The 20,000-nt window shown below is 45.5% G+C and overlaps 1 protein-coding gene across 1 annotated transcript in view; it reads left to right on the top strand.

The window, feature by feature from the left end:
- The window catches only part of LOC112240906 (voltage-dependent T-type calcium channel subunit alpha-1H), a 131,918-nt gene that overhangs the window by 73,953 nt on the left and 37,965 nt on the right, over nucleotides 1-20,000 (top strand). Inside the window, exons 13-20 of the mRNA XM_042316218.1 lie at nucleotides 3,525-3,676; nucleotides 7,570-7,755; nucleotides 9,217-9,334; nucleotides 10,997-11,152; nucleotides 13,629-13,713; nucleotides 15,319-15,551; nucleotides 17,372-17,677; nucleotides 17,785-17,885. Coding sequence (XP_042172152.1) covers nucleotides 3,525-3,676; nucleotides 7,570-7,755; nucleotides 9,217-9,334; nucleotides 10,997-11,152; nucleotides 13,629-13,713; nucleotides 15,319-15,551; nucleotides 17,372-17,677; nucleotides 17,785-17,885 — 1,337 coding nt within the window. The remainder of the gene's footprint in view (nucleotides 1-3,524; nucleotides 3,677-7,569; nucleotides 7,756-9,216; nucleotides 9,335-10,996; nucleotides 11,153-13,628; nucleotides 13,714-15,318; nucleotides 15,552-17,371; nucleotides 17,678-17,784; nucleotides 17,886-20,000) is intronic.

Below are 20,000 nucleotides of genomic sequence, written 5' to 3'. Positions count from 1 at the left end.
TCCTCATCACCAACTGACCCTACTGACGATAGAATTACAACTAGTCTAGAACCCAAATCCTCATCACCAACTGACCCTACTGACGATAGAATTACAACTAGTCTAGAACCCAAATCCTCATCACCAACTGACCCTACTGACGATAGAATTACAACTAGTCTAGAACCCAAATCCTCATCACCTACTGACCCTACTGACGATAGAATTACAACTAGTCTAGAACCCAAATCCTCATCACCTACTGACCCTACTGACCATAGAATTACAACTAGTCTAGAACCCAAATCCTCATCACCTACTGACCCTACTGACCATAGAATTACAACTAGTCTAGAACCCAAATCCTCATCACCTACTGACCCTACTGACCATAGAATTACAACTAGTCTAGAACCCAAATCCTCATCACCTACTGACCCTACTGACGATAGAATTACAACTAGTCTAGAACCCAAATCCTCATCACCAGCTGACCCTACTGACCATAGAATTACAACTAGTCTATCACCTACTGACCCTACTGACCAAATTACCTCATCACCTACTGACCCTACTGACGATAGAATTACAACTAGTCTAGAACCCAAATCCTCATCACCTACTGACCCTACTGACGATAGAATTACAACTAGTCTAGAACCCAAATCCTCATCCCCTACTGACCCTACTGACTAGAATTACAACTAGTCTAGAACCCAAATCCTCATCACCTACTGACCCTACTGACGATAGAATTACAACTAGTCTAGAACCCAAATCCTCATCACCTACTGACCCTACTGACGATAGAATTACAACTAGTCTAGAACCCAAATCCTCATCACCCACTGACCCTACTGACCATAGAATTACAACTAGTCTAGAACCCAAATCCTCATCACCCACTGACCCTACTGACCATAGAATTACAACTAGTCTAGAACCCAAATCCTCATCACCCACTGACCCTACTGACGATAGAATTACAACTAGTCTAGAACCCAAATCCTCATCACCAACCCTACTGACCAACTAGTCTAGAACCCAAATCCTCATCACCAACTGACCCTACTGACGATAGAATTACAACTAGTCTAGAACCCAAATCCTCATCACCAACTGACCCTACTGACGATAGAATTACAACTAGTCTAGAACCCAAATCCTCATCACCCACTGACCCTACTGACGATAGAATTACAACTAGTCTAGAACCCAAATCCTCATCACCCACTGACCCTACTGACGATAGAATTACAACTAGTCTAGAACCCAAATCCTCATCACCCACTGACCCTACTGACGATAGAATTACAACTAGTCTAGAACCCAAATCCTCATCACCCACTGACCCTACTGACGATAGAATTACAACTAGTCTAGAACCCAAATCCTCATCACCCACTGACCCTACTGACGATAGAATTACAACTAGTCTAGAACCCAAATCCTCATCACCCACTGACCCTACTGACGATAGAATTACAACTAGTCTAGAACCCAAATCCTCATCACCAACTGACCCTACTGACGATAGAATTACAACTAGTCTAGAACCCAAATCTTCATCACCAACTGACCCTACTGACGATAGAATTACAACTAGTCTAGAACCCAAACCCTCATCACCAACTGACCCTACTGACGATAGAATTACAACTAGTCTAGAACCCAAATCCTCATCACCACCTGTTCCTACTGACGATAGAATTACAACTAGTCTAGAACCCAAATCCTCATCAACAACTGACCCAATAGAATTACAACTAGTCTAGAACCCAAATCCTCATCACCAACTGACCCTATAGAATTTCAACTAGTCTAGAACCCAAATCCTCATCACCAACTGACCCTATAGACTGTAGAATTACAACTAGTCTAGAACCCCAATCCTCATCACCACCTGTTCCTATAGATATACAACTAGTCTAGAACCCAAATCCCCTTCCCCACCGACCCTACAGAATTACAACTAGTCTAGAACCCAAATACTCGTCACCAACTGACTCAATAGACTGTAGAATTACATTTAGTCTAGAAACCAAATCCTCATCACACTACACGGAACACTGTATACTGTCCCCTACTGTTCCCTACTGTCCCCTACTGTCCACACTACAGTACTACTATAACCCAGACACAGCATACTGTCCCCTACTGGCCCCACTACAGTACTACTATAACCCAGACACAGCATACTGTCCCCTACTGTCCACACTACAGTACTACTATAACCCAGACACAGCATACTGTCCCCTACTGGCCCCACTACAGTACTACTATAACCCAGACATAGCATACTGCCCCCTACTGCCCACACTACAGTACTACTATAACCCAGACACAGTACTGTCCCCTACTGCCCCCTACTGGCCACACTACAGTACTACTATAACCCAGACACAGCATACTGTCCCCTACTGTCCCCTACTGTCCTCTACTGGCCACACTACAGTACTACTATAACCCAGACACAGTATACTGCCCCCTACTGTCCACACTACAGTACTACTATAACCCACACAGTATACTGTCCTCTACTGTCCTCTACTGTCCCCTACTGTCCACACTACAGTACTACTATAACCCAGACACAGCATACTGTCCCCTACTGGTCCCTACTGTCCTCTACTGTCCACACTACAGTACTACACTAATCCAGACACAGAATACTGGCACCTACTGTCCACACTACAGTACTACTATAACCCAGACACAGCATACTGTCCTCTACTGGCCACACTTCAGTACTACTATAACCCAGACACAGCATACTGTCCTCTACTGTCCCCACTACAGTACGACTATAACCCAGACACAGCATACTGTCCCCTACTGGCCCCTACTGTCCACACTACAGTACTACTATAACCCAGACACAGCATACTGTCCCCTACTGGCCCCTACTGTCCTCTACTGTCCCCACTATAGTACTACTATAACCCAGACACAGTATACTGCCCCCTATTGGCCACACTACAGTACTACTATAACCCAGACACAGCATACTGTCCCCTACTGGCCCCTACTGGCCACACTACAGTACTACTATAACCCAGACACAGCATACTGTCCCCTACTGTCCACTACAGTACTACTATAACCCAGACACAGCATACTGTCCCCTACTGGCCACACTACAGTACTACTATAACCCAGACACAGTATACTGTCCCCTACTGGCCCCACTATAGTACTACTATAACCCAGACACAGCATACTGTCCCCTACCGGCCACACTACAGTACTACTATAACCCAGACACAGCATACTGCCCCCTACTGGCCACACTACAGTACTACTATAACCCAGACACAGCATACTGGCCCCTACTGGCCACACTACAGTACTACTATAACCCAGACACAGTATACTGTCCCCTACTGGCCACACTACAGTACTACTATAACCCAGACACAGCATACTGTACCCTACTGTCCCCTGCTGGCCGCACTACAGTACTACTTCCTACTTCCTTCCTCTCTGACATCCTAGAGATCAGTAATCTAGTGTTCACCAGTCTCTTCTCTCTCCCTCCCCCCTAGCCCCAGGAGCTGACTGACATCCTAGAGATCAGTAATCTAGTGTTCACCAGTCTCTTCAGTCTGGAGATGCTGCTGAAGCTGCTGGCCTTCGGACTCTTCGGCTATATCAAGAACCCGTACAACGGCTTTGACAGCGTCATCGTCATCATCAGGTGTGTGTCTGTGTTTCCATGAAATATTTTAATGTATCATGCACCAAACCTTTTCCAAGAGTTAATGTTATAATGCTATAACTTGCTGCTTGATGATAAACTAGCTGTAACTTTCTGCTTGATTCTAAGCTAGCTATAACTTGCTGCTCGATGCTAAGCTAGCCATAACTTTCTGCCTGATTCTAAGCTAGCTATAACTTTCTGCTTTATTGCTAAGCTAGCTATAACTCTCTGCTTTATTGCTAAGCTAGCTATAACTTTCTGCTTTATTGCTAAGCTAGCTATAACTTTCTGCTTTATTGCTAAGCTAGCTATAACTTTCTGCTTTATTGCTAAGCTAGCTATAACTTGCTGCTCGATGCTAACCCGTACAGAATAATTATATATTGATTTACACTACAGTTCAAAAGTTTGGGGTCACTTAGAAATGTCCTTGTTTTTGAAAGAAAAGCAGTTTTTTGTCAATTAAAATAGCATCACATTGATCAGAAATACAGTGTAGACATTGTTAATGTTGTAAATTACTATTGTAGCTGAAACAGCTGATTTTAATGGAATATCTACATAGGCGTACAGAGGCCCATTATCAGCAACCATCACTCCAGTGTTCCAATGGGACGTTGTTTTAGGTAATCCAAGTTTATCATTTTAAAAGGTTAGTTAATCATTAGAAAACCTTTTTGCAATTATGTTAGCACAGCTGAAAACTGTTGTGCTGATTAAAGAAGCAATAAAACTGGCGAACAAAAGAGGCCTTATCTCTGTATTTGTCTGTGTCTCTTTTCCTCTGCCTCCCTCAATGTTTATTTAGTCATGAGTTATACTATGGGAATAAATATCACCGAATTACAGAGATATCCTCCCATCCTCTATATGCAATTATTGGCGGAGATTCACGTCATATTTTTTGTTATACTGTTTTCTATATACTGTAGGTGACATGAGTCTCACTGGTGTTGAGTGATGAGCTGTTATTTATTTGAAGAGCATATTGAAGTTAGAAGCAATAGGATTTGAATCAAAAGCCTACAACTTGTTTAGCCCCGTTACACACTGAGCATGGAGACTGGTCCGTTTCACGCTGCTCTGAGACGAGCATGGAGACTGGTCCATTTCACGCTGCTCTGAGACGAGCATGGAGACTGGTCCGTTTCACGCTGCTCTGAGACGAGCATGGAGACTGGTCCATTTCACGCTGCTCTGAGACGAGCATGGAGACTGGTCCGTTTCACGCTGCTCTGAGACGAGCATGGAGACTGGTCCGTTTCACACTGATCCGAGACGAGCATGGAGACTGGTCCGTTTCACGCTGCTCTGAGACGAGCATGGAGACTGGTCCGTTTCACGCTGCTCTGAGACGAGCATGGAGACTGGTCCGTTTCACACTGATCCGATATATATATATAGAGAGAGAATTCTGCAGTAGTAAGACTTTTAAAGCAGGACCCACTGTATGTGGATACTGCTGCGGTACAGTTGGTCAATTGTAAGTGCTGTTAATGTGAAGTGGAAATGACTCGGGGCAACAACGACTTAGCCTCGAACAGGACCACAGAGTGCTGAAGCGTGTAACGCGTAAAGATCATCTGTCCTCGGTTGCAACACCCTGGAAGTGACGGCAGCACAAGAACTGTTCGTCGGGAGCTTCATAAAATGGGTTTCCATGGCCAATCAGCCTAAAGATCACCATTCACAATGCCAAGCGTAGACTGGAGTGGTGTAAAGCTCGCCACCATTGGACTCTGAAGCAGTGGAAATGTATTCTCTGATCACTCTTCACAATCTGGCAGTCTGACGGACAAATCTGGGTTTGGCAGATACCAGGGGAACGCTACCTGCCCCAATGCATAGTGCCAACTGTAAAGTTTGGTGGAGGATGAATAATGGTCTGGGGCTGTTTTTCATGGTTCGGTCAAGGCACCGGGTGACATGTCTGATGAGTATGCAGGCCGTGAAAGAACTGGGACATTTTCAGCTTGCAGGAATTGTGTACAGATCCTTGCGACATGGGGCTGTGCATTATCATGCTGAAACAGGTTGTGATGGCGGCGGATGAATGGCACGACAATCAAACAACAAACTTTAGGATCTCGTCACGGTATATCTGTGCATTCAAATTGAATATTGATAAAATGTAATTGTGTTCGTTGTCCACAGCTTAGGCCTGCCCATACCGTAGCCACCACCGACAACCATGGGGCACTGTGTTCATAACGTTGACATCAGCAAACCTCTTGGCCAAACGACGCCATACTCAGACAGTTCTTCCATGGTATGCCATGGAAGAACTGTCTGCCATCTGCCCAGTACAGTTGAAACCGGGATTAATCCGTGAAGAACACATTTCTCCAGGGGCCAACCTAAGGTGAGCATTGGCCCACTGAAGTCAGTTACAACTCTGAACTGCAGTCAGGTCAAGACTCTGGTGAGGATGACGAGCACACAGATGGTTTCTGACCATTTCTGCAGAAAACTTTTTGCTCGTGTCAAACTCACAGTTCCATCAGCTGTTCTGGGTGGCGGGTCTCAAACGATCCCGCAGGTGAAGAAGCAACAGGTCCTGGGGCTGGCGTGGTCACACGTGGTCTGTGGACGTTCTGACAAATTTTCTAAAATGACGTTGGAGGCAACTAATGGTAGAGAAGATGAAAATGAAATTCCCTGGCAACAGCTCTGGTGGACATTCCTGCAGTCAGCAGCATGCCAATTGCACTCTCCTTCAAAACTTGAGACGTGTGGCATTGTGTTGTGTGACAAAACATATTTTTTTTTGCCTTTTATTGCCCCCAGCACAAGGTGCACCTGTGTAATGATCATGCCATTTAATAATTTTCTTGATATTCCACACCTGTCAGGTGGATGGCTCCATTGCCTGGGGTCTGTCCAGCTGAGGCTCCATTGTCTGGGATCTGTCCAGCTGAGGCTCCATTGTCTTGGGGTCTGATTGGCTGACGCTCCATTGTCTTGGGGTCTGATTGGCTGAGGCTCCATTGTCTTGGGGTCTGTCCAGCTGAGGCTCCATTGTCTTGGGGTCTGATCGGCTGAGGCTCCATTGTCTGGGATCTGTCCAGCTGAGGCTCCATTGTCTTGGGGTCTGATTGGCTGAGGCTCCATTGCCTGGGGTCTGATCGGCAGAGGCTCCATTGTCTTGGGGTCTGATTGGCTGACGCTCCATTGTCTTGGGGTCTGTCCAGCTGAGGCTCCATTGTCTTGGGGTCTGATTGGCTGAGGCTCCATTGTCTTGGGGTCTGATCGGCTGAGGCTCCATTGCCTGGGGTCTGTCTAGCTGAGGGTATTATTATTATTATGTTTTGCTATTAATAATCTGGCTAACTAATTTTTAGCTAGCTAGCCAGTTCTATCAGAGACCTCCAACCTTCACAAAAGCTAGCTAATTTATATGTCAATAGGCTAAATGTCAAAAGGCTATATGTCAATAGCTGCAGTGTGTATTTTCAACTACAACAGTGATCCAACATTTGCAAAACACCACTTTAGAAACCTCATGCTAAGGGGTCAGAGGTCAACAGAGACTCGACATTATCATCGGGTAGAGAAGGCTGTGAGTGGTGATTTGTGTATTTTACATGAATGTTTTACAAGTATATGTACATAAATAAAATATATCTATATATTTGATAAATACATTTTCCCTTTATATTTAAATATCTTTATATTTTCTTGAAATATATTCCAATATATAATTTTTCCATAGGGAAGCTATCAATAACTTGCTCAATGCTAAGCTATCTATAACTTGTTGCTCGATGCTAAGCTATCTATAACTTGCTGCTCAATGCTAAGCTATCTATAACTTGTTGCTCGATGCTAAGCTATCTATAACTTGTTGCTAAATGCTAAGCTAGCTATAACGTTTTATGTGTTTCTCTCAGTGTATGGGAGATCATTGGGCAGGCGGACGGCGGTCTGTCAGTCCTGCGTACGTTCCGTCTGCTGCGGGTCCTAAAGCTGGTCAGGTTCCTGCCCGCCCTGCGCAGACAGCTGGTGGTTCTGATGAAGACTATGGACAACGTAGCCACCTTCTGCATGCTGCTCATGCTCTTCATCTTCATATTCAGGTATGTAGAGACCGTCTGACATCATCTTCATAGTCAGCTATGTTCTCAAGTCTTAGATGACATCATCTTCATGGTCAGGTTTGTTCTCAAGTCTTAGATGACATCATCTTCATAGTCAGGTTTGTTGTCAGGTCTTAGATGACATCTTTCATAGTCAGGTTTGTTGTCAGGTCTTAGATGACATCATCTTCAATGTCAGGTATGTTGTCAGGTCTTAGATGACATTAGATGGCATTAGATGACATCATAGTCAGGTATTAGATGACATCATAGTCAGGTAATAGATGACATCATAGTCAGGTATTAGATGACATCATAGTCAGGTATTAGATGACATCATAGTCAGGTAATAGATGACATCATAGTCAGGTAATAGATTACATTATTGTCAGGTAATAGATGACATCATAGTCAGGTAATAGATGACATCATAGTCCGGTATTAGATGACATCATAGTCAGGTAATAGATTACATTATTGTCAGGTAAAAGATGACATCATAGTCAGGTAATAGATTACATCATAGTCAGGTAATAGATGACATCATAGTCAGGTAATAGATTACATTATTGTCAGGTAATAGATGACATCATAGTCAGGTAATAGATGACATTATTGTCAGGTAATAGATGACATCATAGTCAGGTAATAGATGACATTATTGTCAGGTAATAGATGACATCATAGTCAGGTAATAGATGACATCATAGTCAGGTAATAGATGACATTATTGTCAGGTATTAGATGACATCATAGTCAGGTAATAGATGACATCATAGTCAGGTAATAGATGACATCATAGTCAGGTAATAGATGACATCATAGTCAGGTAATAGATGACATCATAGTCAGGTAATAGATGACATCATAGTCAGGTAATAGATGACATCATAGTCAGGTAATAGATGACATTATTGTCAGGTAATAGATGACATCATAGTCAGGTAATAGATGACATCATAGTCAGGTAATAGATGACATCATAGTCAGGTAATAGATTACATTATTGTCAGGTAATAGATGACATCATAGTCAGGTAATAGATGACATCATAGTCAGGTAATAGATGACATCATAGTCAGGTAATAGATGACATCATAGTCAGGTAATAGATGACATCATAGTCAGGTAATAGATGACATCATAGTCAGGTAATAGATGACATCATAGTCAGGTATTAGATGACATCATAGTCAGGTATTAGATGACATCATAGTCAGGTATTAGATGATATCATAGTCAGGTAATAGATGACATCATAGTCAGGTAATAGATGACATCATAGTCAGGTAATAGATGACATCATAGTCAGGTAATAGATTACATTATTGTCAGGTAATAGATGACATCATAGTCAGGTTTTTTCTTTTTGAAGTTACTGAGTGTATAATGTGTGTGTCTGTGTCTCTGTGTCTGTGTCTCTGTGTGTGTGTATGTGTGTGTGTAATGTGTGTGTTGCAGTATCCTAGGCATGCATCTGTTTGGCTGTAAGTTTGGTCTGAAGCTGGACAGTGGAGACACGCTACCTGACAGGAAGAACTTTGACTCGCTGCTCTGGGCTATCGTCACTGTGTTCCAGGTACACACACACACACACACACACACACACACACACACTGGCTGACTGGCTGACTGACTCGCTGCTCTGGGCTATCGTCACTGTGTTCCAGGTACACACACACACACACACACACACACAAACACACACTGGCTGGCTGGCTGACTGGCTGGCTGACTGGCTGGCTGGCTGGCTGGCTGACTGGCTGACTGGCTGGCTGGCTGACTGGCTGGCTGACTGGCTGGCTGGCTGACTGGCTGGCTGACTGGCTGACTGGCTGGCTGACTGGCTGACTGGCTTGCTGGCTGACTGGCTGACTGGCTGGCTGGCTGGCTGACTGGCCAGTAGAGCATAATTAGGCCGATACCCTCTCTCCTCTCTATCATCCCTCTCATCCCTCTCTCCTCTGTTTCATCTCTCTCATTCTCTCTCTCACCTCTCTCTCTCCTCTCTCTCTCCTCTCTCTGTCTATAGATTCTGACTCAGGAGGACTGGAATCTGGTCCTGTATAACTGCATGGCCTCCACCTCTCCTCTCTCCTCCCTCTCTCTCTCCTCTCTCATCCCTCTCTCTCCTCTCTCTCCTCTCTCCTCTCTCATCCCTCTCTCTCCTCTCTCTCCTACTCTCTCTCTCCTACTCTCTCAATTCAATTCAATTCAATTCAAGGGCTTTATTGGCATGGGAAACATGTGTTAACATTGCCAAAGCAAGTGAGGTAGACAACATACAAAGTGAATATATAAAGTGAAAAACAACAAAAATTAACAGTAAACATTACACATACAGACGTTTCAAAACAGTAAAGACATTACAAATGTCATATTATATATATATACAGTGTTCTAACAATGTACAAATGGCTAAAGGACACAAGATAAAATAAATAAGCATAAATATGGGTTGTATTTACAATGGTGTTTGTTCTTCACTGGTTGCCCTTTTCTCTGGCAACAGGTCACAAATCTTGCTGCTGTGATGGCACACTGTGGAATTTCACCCAGTAGATATGGGAGTTTTTCAAAATTGGATTTGTTTTTTTTGTTTTCCTCTCTCTGTCTATAGATCCTGACTCAGGAGGACTGGAATCTGGTCCTGTATAACTGCATGGCCTCCACCTCTCCTCTCTCCTCTCTCATCCCTCTCTCTCCAGGTCATCTCTCTCTCTCTCTCTCCCTCTCTCTCCTCTCTCATCTCCTCTCTCTCTCACTCTGTCTCTCCTCTCTCTCACACACACTCACTCTCTCACTCTCTCTCTCTCCTCTCTCTCTCTCTCATCCCTCTCTCCTCTCTCATCCCACTCACTCACTCTCTCAAACCCACTGGCTTCCTGGCTCTCTCTCTGGCTCTCTCTCTCTCCTCTCATCTCTCTCTCCCTCTCTCTCTCTCTCATCCCTCTCATCCCTCTCTCCTCTCTCATCCCTCTCTCTCTCTCTCTCTCATCCCTCTCTCTCTCTCTCTCTATCCCTCTCTCTCCTCTCTCATCCCTCTCTCTCCCTCTCTCATCCCTCCACTCTCTCTCTCTCTCTCTCTCTCTCTCTCTCTCTCTCTCTCTCCTCTCACTCCTCTCTCTCTGTCTATAGATTCTGACTCAGGAGGACTGGAATCTGGTCCTGTATAACTGCATGGCCTCCACCTCTCCTCTCTCATCCCTCTCTCTCCTCTCTCTCCTCTCTCTGTCTATAGATCCTGACTCAGGAGGACTGGAATCTGGTCCTGTATAACGGTATGGCCTCCACCTCTCCTCTCGCTGCTCTCTACTTTGTGGCTCTGATGACCTTTGGGAACTACGTCCTCTTCAACCTGCTGGTGGCCATCTTGGTGGAGGGCTTTCAGGCGGAGGTAAGTGTTCTACTGGGTTCAACTAGTTTCTACAGGATTCTATGGGGTTTTACAGGCCAGGGTATCTGGTTGGACATTATTTGTAGAGTCCCTCCATCCATCCATCTCTCTCTCCACCCCTCCCTCCATCCATCCATCTCTCTCTCCACCCCTCCCTCCATCCATCCATCTCTCTCTCCACCCCTCCCTCCATCCATCCATCTCTCTCTCCACCCCTCCCTTCATCCATCCATCTCTCTCTCCACCCATCCCTCCATCCATCCATCTCTCTCTCCACCCCTCCCTCCATCCATCCATCTCTCTCTCCACCCCTCCCTTCATCCATCCAACTCTCTCTCCACCCCCCCTTCATCCATCCATCTCTCTCCACCCCCTTCATCCATCCATCTCTCTCCCCCCCCCTTCATCCATCCATCTCTCTCCTCCCCCCCCTTCATCCATCCATCTCTCTCCACCCCTCCCTTCATCCATCCATCTCTCTCTCCACCCCCCCTTCATCCATCCATCTCTCTCTCCACCCCCTTCATCCATCCATCTCTCTCCACCCCCTTCATCCATCCATCTCTCTCCACCCCCTTCATCCATCCATCTCTCTCCACCCCCTTCATCCATCCATCTCTCTCTCCACCCCCTTCATCCATCCATCTCTCTCTCCACCCCCCTTCATCCATCCATCTCTCTCCACCCCCCTTCATCCATCCATCTCTCTCCACCCCCTTCATCCATCCATCTCTCTCTCCACCCCCTTTCATCCATCCATCCATCTCTCTCTCACACCCCTCCCTCCATCCATCCATCTCTCTCTCCACCCCTCCCTTCATCCATCCAACTCTCTCTCCACCCCCTTCATCCATCCATCTCTCTCTCCACACCCCTTCATCCATCCATCTCTCTCCACCCCCTATTCATCCATCCATCTCTCTCCACCCCTCCCTTCATCCATCCATCTCTCTCTCCACCCCTCCCTTCATCCATCCATCTCTCTCTCCACCCCCCTTCATCCATCCATCTCTCTCCACCCCCTTCATCCATCCATCTCTCTCCACCCCCCTTCATCCATCCATCTCTCTCCACCCCCTTCATCCATCCATCTCTCTCTCCACCCCCTTCATCCATCCATCTCTCTCTCCACCCCCTTCATCATCCATCCATCTCTCTCCACCCCCTTCATCCATCCATCTCTCTCCCCCCTTCATCCATCCATCTCTCTCTCCACCCCCTCTTCATCCCATCCATCTCTCTCCCCCTTCATCCACCCATCTCTCCCTCCACCCCTCTCTCATCCATCCATCTCTCCATCTCTCTCTCTCACTCCCCTTCATCCACCCATCTCTCCCTCCACCCCCCTGGCTCCTTGTTTGATACTTCATCCATCCATCTCTCTCTCCACCCCCACTTCATCCATCTCTCACTCTCACACACACACACACACACACACACACACACACACACACACACACACACACAGTCCCGCTGGCCCAGGAGCTTGTTTGATACTGGTTGACCAGCTGTTGTTGTTTTCATCTGAACATCACAGACACACAGCTACACCTCTGGGACCTGATCTATTACACACACACAGAGGCACACACACACACACTATCTATCTATCTATCTATCTATCTATCTATCTATCTATCTATCTATCTATCTATCTATCTATCTATCTATCTATCTATCTATCTATCTATCTATCTATCTATCTATCTATCTATCTATCTATCTATCTATCTATCTATCTATCTATCTATCTATCTATCTATCTATCTATCTATCTATCTATCTATCTATCTCTCTCTCTCTCTCTCTATCTATCTATCTATCTATCTATCTATCTATCTCTCTCTCTCTCTCTATCTCTGGCTCTCTCTCTCTCTGGCTCTCTCTCTCTCTCTCTCTCTGGCTCTCTCTGTAAAAAAACGTATTTACATAAGTATTCAGACCCTTTGCTATGAGACTCGAAATTGAACTCAGGTACATCCTGTTTCCATTGATCATCCTTGAGATGTTTCTACAACTTGATTGGAGTCTACCTGTGGTAAATTCAACTGATTGGACATGATTTGGAAAGGCACACCCATGTCTATATAAGGTCTAACAGTTGGCGGTGCATGTCACAGCAAAAACCAAGCCGTGAGGTCGAAGGAATTGTCCGTAGAGCTCTGAGAGCTCTGTCAGATCTGTCAGGGAGGTGACCAAGAACCCAATGGTCACTCTGACAGAGCTCCAGAGTTTCTCTGTGGAGCTGGGAGAACCTTCCAGAAGGACAACCATCTCTGCTGCACTCCAACAATCAGGCCTTTATGGTAGAGTGGCCAGACGGAAGCCATTCCTCAGTAAAAGGCACATGACAAGATGATGGTGGTTGTGATGATGATGGTATCTTCATCAGGGTGATGCTAACAGGTCATGGTGATGATGGTGTTGGTAATGATGATGGTGGTGATGATGATGATGATGATGATATCTTCATCAGGGTGATGCTAACAGGTCAGAGTCCGACGATGAGAAACTGTCGACCTTAGAAGAGGAGGAGAAGATGAAGGAGCTGTATTCAGCAGGTATACACACACACACACACAGACACACACACACAGACACAAATACACACACACACACTCGCACCAGGAAAATGGGTCAATTCCAATTCAGTTTGAAATTCCAATTCAAATCTTGAATTCACTTATGGAAGTGGAGTGGAATTGATTGGAATTAGACTATTTGGACTTCTTGATTTGGAATTGAATTGGAATTACATATTTGACATTTCCCATTTAATGGAATTAATCTCACGTAGTAGCAACACTGCAGGATTTATTTTAAATGAATGAACAGGGTTCACAGGATGACAGAAAGGACTAGATCAGTTGGATAACCAAGCAAGCACTCTATCACGTAGGACCTATCTTCCTGTACGTGTCATCGGTGACATCATGACCGCTCTGTCACGTAGGACCTATCTTCCTGTACTGATGTCATCAGTGACATCATTGACATGTTTATCTCTCAATACCACAAGGAGGACGCAAGTGAAGTTCAGTCTAGTGCTGTGTGACAAGCTTCACGTTGATACTGTAGAGGGGATTTACGGTACTTGATAACGTGTCTACAGTTTAGTCGAACAGGGGAACTGTTTAGTCGAACAGGGGAACTGTTTAGTCGAACAGGGGAACTGTTTAGTCGAACAGGGGAACTGTTTAGTTGAACAGGGGAACTGTTTAGTCGAACAGGGGAACTGTTGAGTCGAACAAGGGAACTGTTGAGTCGAACAAGGGAACTGTTGAGTCGAACAAGGGAACTGTTGAGTCGAACAAGGGAACTGTTGAGTCGAACAAGGGAACTGTTGAGTCGAACAAGGGAACTGTTGAGTCGAACAAGGGAACTGTTGAGTCGAACAAGGGAACTGTTGAGTCGAAAAAGGGAACTGTTGAGTCGAACAAGGGAACTGTTGAGTCGAACAAGGGAACTGTTGAGTCGAACAAGGGAACTGTTGAGTTGAACAAGGGAACTGTTGAGTCGAACAAGGGAACTATTGATCAGTCTTATGGCTTGGGGGTAGAAGCTGTTCAGGGTCTTGTTGGTTTCAGACTTGGTGTCTTTAACCTGTCTGTCTAATGGCTTGGGGGTAGAAGCTGTTCAGGGTCTTGTTGGTTCCAGACTTGGTGTCTTTAACCTGTCTGTCTAATGGCTTGGGGGTAGAAGCTGTTCAGGGTCCTGTTGGTTCCAGACTTGGTGTCTTTAACCTGTCTGTCTAATGGCTTGGGGGTAGAAGCTGTTCAGGGTCCTGTTGGTTCCAGACTTGGTGTCTTTAACCTGTCTGTCTAATGGCTTGGGGGTAGAAGCTGTTCAGGGTCCTGTTGGTTCCAGACTTGGTGCTTTAACCTGTCTGTCTAATGGCTTGGGGGTAGAAGCTGTTCAGGGTCCTGTTGGTTCCAGACTTGGTGCCTTTAACCTGTCTGTCTAATGGCTTGGGGGTAGAAGCTGTTCAGGGTCCTGTTGGTTCCAGACTTGGTGCCTTTAACCTGTCTGTCTAATGGCTTGGGGATAGAAGCTGTTCAGGGTCCTGTTGGTTCCAGACTTGGTGCCTTTAACCTGTGTATTATAAACTTTTCTCACAGTCCTTATAATTAGAGCACACCGTGACATCTGACCTCTAACCCCTACAGAGTTGAAGCTCCAGGCGATGATGTTGACTCCTAATGGCCTTCTGAATCCCCGAGCCTCCATGCCCCTCCCACCCACACAGTCACCGTGGCAACAACCGCCGCCACCATCCCCACGGCAACGCCCGCCACTCATCCTGCACACCTTGGCCACGCCCACAACTTGCGACAGCCAATCACGACGGGGCAGCGCCGTCTCTACGGATACAAGCAACACCCTGGACCCCAGGTCGCCGGTGAGTCATACACACACACTAACACATACACACACACAAACACATATACACACACGCAAACACACATATAAACACACACACACACTCTAGACCAGTGGTTCTCTCCTCGAGGAGCCCCAGACGTTTCACAATTATGTGGTAGCTCTGAACTCACCTGATTCACCTTTGCAATGGCTTCAAACTTGTTAGGGCCATGGGTTCCGCTCCATACAGCCATTTTCCAGCCAAAGAGAGGAGTCACAAAAAGCAGAAATAGAGATAAAATTAATCACTGATCTTTGATGATCTTCATCAGATGACACTCACAGGACTTCATGTTACATAATACATGTATGTTTTGTTCGATAAAGTTCATATTTATATCCGAAAAATCTCAGTTTATATTGGCGCTTTATGGTCAGTAATGTTGTGCCTCGAAAACATCCGGCGAATTTTCAGAGAGCCACATCAATTTACAGAAATACTCATAATAAACATTGATAAAAGAAACAACTATTATACATGGAACTTTAGATAAACTTCTCCTTAATGCAACCGCTGTGTCAGATTTCAAAAAAGCTTTACAGCGAAAGCACACCATGCAATAATCTGAGTACGGCGCTCAGACACAAAAACAAGCCATGCAGATACCAGCCATGTTGTGGAGTCAACAGAAGTCAGAAATAGCATTATAAATATTCACTTACCTTTGATGATCTTCATCAGAATGCACTCCCAGGAATCCCAGTTCCACAATCAATGTTTGTTTTGTTCGATAAAGTCCATTATTTATGTCCAAATACCTCCTTTTTGTTTACGCGTTTAGTAAACAAATCCAAACTCAAGATGTGCGGGCAAGTGCAGGTGAAAGTTCAGACGAAAAGTCCAAAAGTTATATTACAGTTCGTAGAAACATGTCTAACGATGTATAGAATCAATCTTTAGGATGTTTTTAACATAAATCTTATCATATATAAGATAATAATAATGTTCCAACCAGAGAATTACTTTGTCTATAGAAATGCAATGGAACGCAGGTCACTCTCACGGGTGCGTGTGTGATCAGCTCATGCCACTCTGCCAGACCTCTTACTCAATCAGCTCTCATTGCCCCCACTTCACAGTAGAAGCCTCAAACAAGGTTCTAAAGACTGTTGACATCTAGTGGAAGCCTTAGGAAGTGCAATATGACCCCATAGACACTATATTTGATAGGCAATGAGTTGAAAAACTACAAACCTCAGATTTCCCACAGGTTTTCGCCTGCCATATGAGTTCTGTTATACTCACAGACATCATTCAAACAGTTTTAGAAACTTCAGAGTGTTTTCAATCCAATAGTACTAATAATATGAATATATTAGCTTCTGGGCCTGAGTAGCAGGACGTTTACTCTGGGGAAACTTTTCATCCGAACGTGAAAATGCTGCCCCCTATCTCAAACAGGTTTTAATGATTAGTTGACCAGTTGAATCAGGTGCTAGCTGTGGAATAGAATGGCTGGGGGTCCCCAGAGGAGAGATTCGACTACCACTGTTCTATAACATGGAACGGCTGGTGGGTCCCCAGAGGAGAGGTTCTACTACCACTGTTCTATAACATGGAACGGCTGGTGGGTCCCAGAGGAGAGGTTCTACTACCACTGTTCTATAACATGGAACGGCTGGTGGGTCCCAGAGGAGAGGTTCTACTACCACTGTTCTATAACATGGAACGGCTGGTGGGTCCCAGAGGTCCCAGAGGAGAGGTTCGACTACCACTGTTCTATAACATGCAATATAACACACACACACAAACACACACATCCTAACGTCTCTCTGTGCTGTGCTGTGATTGGTCAGTCTCCATGGGACAGCCGGCGCGCCAGCTGGTCTTCTATTGGCCGAGGTCCCAGCCTACAGCAGCGGAGGAGTCAATCTAGTGAGAGGGATTCTCTGCTGTCAGATGGGGCGGGGTCAGAATGGTCCAATCCCAGCTGGGGGTGGAGCAGGGAGGAGTCTTTCGACCTCCTGGACCAATCAGAGTATCTGACCGTGCCGATGCTCCGCCCACCTGACTGTAACGGGAAGACCTTTCACCTCCCTGACGCCGGGACCCTACGTTACTATAGCGACCACGAGGAGGAGGAGGAGGAGGACGCTGAGGAGGTGAGTCTGTGTGTGTGTGTGTGTGTAGTGTGTCAGTGTATCCCTCTGGACAGTGTGTGTAGATATACATTATGTGTGTATTGACTGTGTGTGTGTGTGTGTTTCAGAGTGTGTGTTTGCGGGTGAAGCTGGTCCTGGAGCCCTATAAGCCCCAGTGGTGTAGAGATCATGAAGACTGGGCTCTCTACCTGTTCTCCCCATGTAACAGGTCAGGGGACACACACACACACACACACACACACAGGGTCAAACACACATTCATGCACCACACACTTTCATTTGTGTTTTTTGTGTTTCATATATAAATGTAATTTTTCAATACCAGCTTCATGCAATATATATAATAATAATATTATTATGGACTGGGCTAGACTGGACCAGACTGGACTATAGACTGGACTATATTAGACTGTACTAGAGTAAACTGGACTAGAGTAGAGTAGACAGGAGACAGGAGTAGACTGGACTGGGTTAGGCTAGACTGGACAAGACTGGACTGGTTTAGACTGGACTATAGTAGACTATAGTAGACTGGTAGACTGGACTATAGTAGACTGGACTATAGTAGACTGGACTATAGTAGACTGGACTAGAGTAGACTGGACTATAGTAGACTAAAGTTGATTGGACTAGACTTTCTAGACAGGAGTAGACTGGACTAGACAGGTGTAGACTGGAGGACTAGATGTTCTAGACAGGTGTAGACTGGACTAGAATGACTAGTGTAGACTGGACTTGAGTAGACTGGACTAGACTGGCTAGACAGGAGTAGACTGGACTAGACAGGAGTAGACTGGACTACATTAGACTGTACTAGAGTAGACTGGACTAGAGTAGAGTAGACTGGACTAGAGTAGACTGGACTAGACTGGACCAGACTGGACTAGACTGGACTAGACTGGACTGGACTAGACTGGACCAGACTGGTCTGATTTAGACTAGACTGGACCAGACTGGTCTGATTTAGACTAGACTGGACCAGACTGGACTAGACTGGACTGGACTGGTTTACACTAGACTGGACTGGACTAGACTGGACTGGTTTAGACTAGACTGGACTGGACTAGACTGGACTGATTTAGACTAGACTGGACTGGACTAGACTGGACTGGTTTAGATTAGACTGGACTAGACTGGACTGGACTAGCCTACACTAGAATGGTTTAGACTAGACTGGATTGGACTAGACTGGAGTGGTTTAGACTGGACTTGATTGGACTAGACTGGACTGGTTTAGACTAGACTGGACTGGTTTAGACTAGACTGGACTGGGTTAGGCTAGACTGGACAAGACTGGACTGGTTTAGACTGTACTATAGTAGACTGGACTATAGTAGACTGGACTAGAGTAGACTGGACTATAGTAGGCTAAAGTTGATTGGACTAGACTTTCTAGACAGGAGTAGACTGGACTAGACAGGTGTAGACTGGACTAGACAGGAGTAGACTGGAGGACTAGACGTTCTAGACAGGTGTAGACTGGACTAGAATGACTAGTGTAGACTGGACTTGAGTAGACTGGACTAGACTGGCTAGACAGGAGTAGACTGGACTAGACAGGAGTAGACTGGACTATATTAGACTGTACTAGAGTAAACTGGACTAGAGTAGAGTAGACTGGACTAGAGTAGACTGGACTAGACTGGACCAGACTGGACTAGACTGGACTGGACTGGTTTACACTAGACTGGACTGGACTAGACTGGACTGGTTTAGACTAGACTGGACTGGACTAGACTGGACTGATTTAGACTAGACTGGACTGGACTGGACTGGTTTAGACTGTACTATAGTAGACTGGACTATAGTAGACTGGACTAGAGTAGACTGGACTATAGTAGACTAAAGTTGATTGGACTAGACTTTCTAGACAGGAGTAGACTGGACTAGACAGGTGTAGACTGGACTAGACAGGAGTAGACTGGAGGACTAGACATTCTAGACAGGTGTAGACTGGACTAGAATGACTAGTGTAGACTGGACTTGAGTAGACTGGACTAGACTGGCTAGACAGGAGTAGACTGGACTAGACAGGAGTAGACTGGACTATATTAGACTGTACTAGAGTAAACTGGACTAGAGTAGAGTAGACTGGACCAGACTGGACTAGACTGGACTAGACTGGACTGGACAAGACTGGACTGGACTAGACTGGACCAGACTGGTCTGATTTAGACTAGACTGGACCAGACTGGACTAGACTGGACTAGACTGGACTGGTTTACACTAGACTGGACTGGACTAGACTGGACTGGTTTAGACTAGACTGGACTGGACCAGACTGGACTGATTTAGACTAGACTGGACTGGACTGGACTGGTTT

Source organism: Oncorhynchus tshawytscha, unplaced genomic scaffold (genome assembly GCF_018296145.1).
Source record: "Oncorhynchus tshawytscha isolate Ot180627B unplaced genomic scaffold, Otsh_v2.0 Un_contig_7217_pilon_pilon, whole genome shotgun sequence".
NCBI classification, from domain to species: Eukaryota; Metazoa; Chordata; class Actinopteri; order Salmoniformes; family Salmonidae; genus Oncorhynchus; species Oncorhynchus tshawytscha.
The sequence above is the reverse complement of the archived record's forward strand: the minus strand, read 5'-3'. Positions and strand labels throughout refer to the sequence as shown.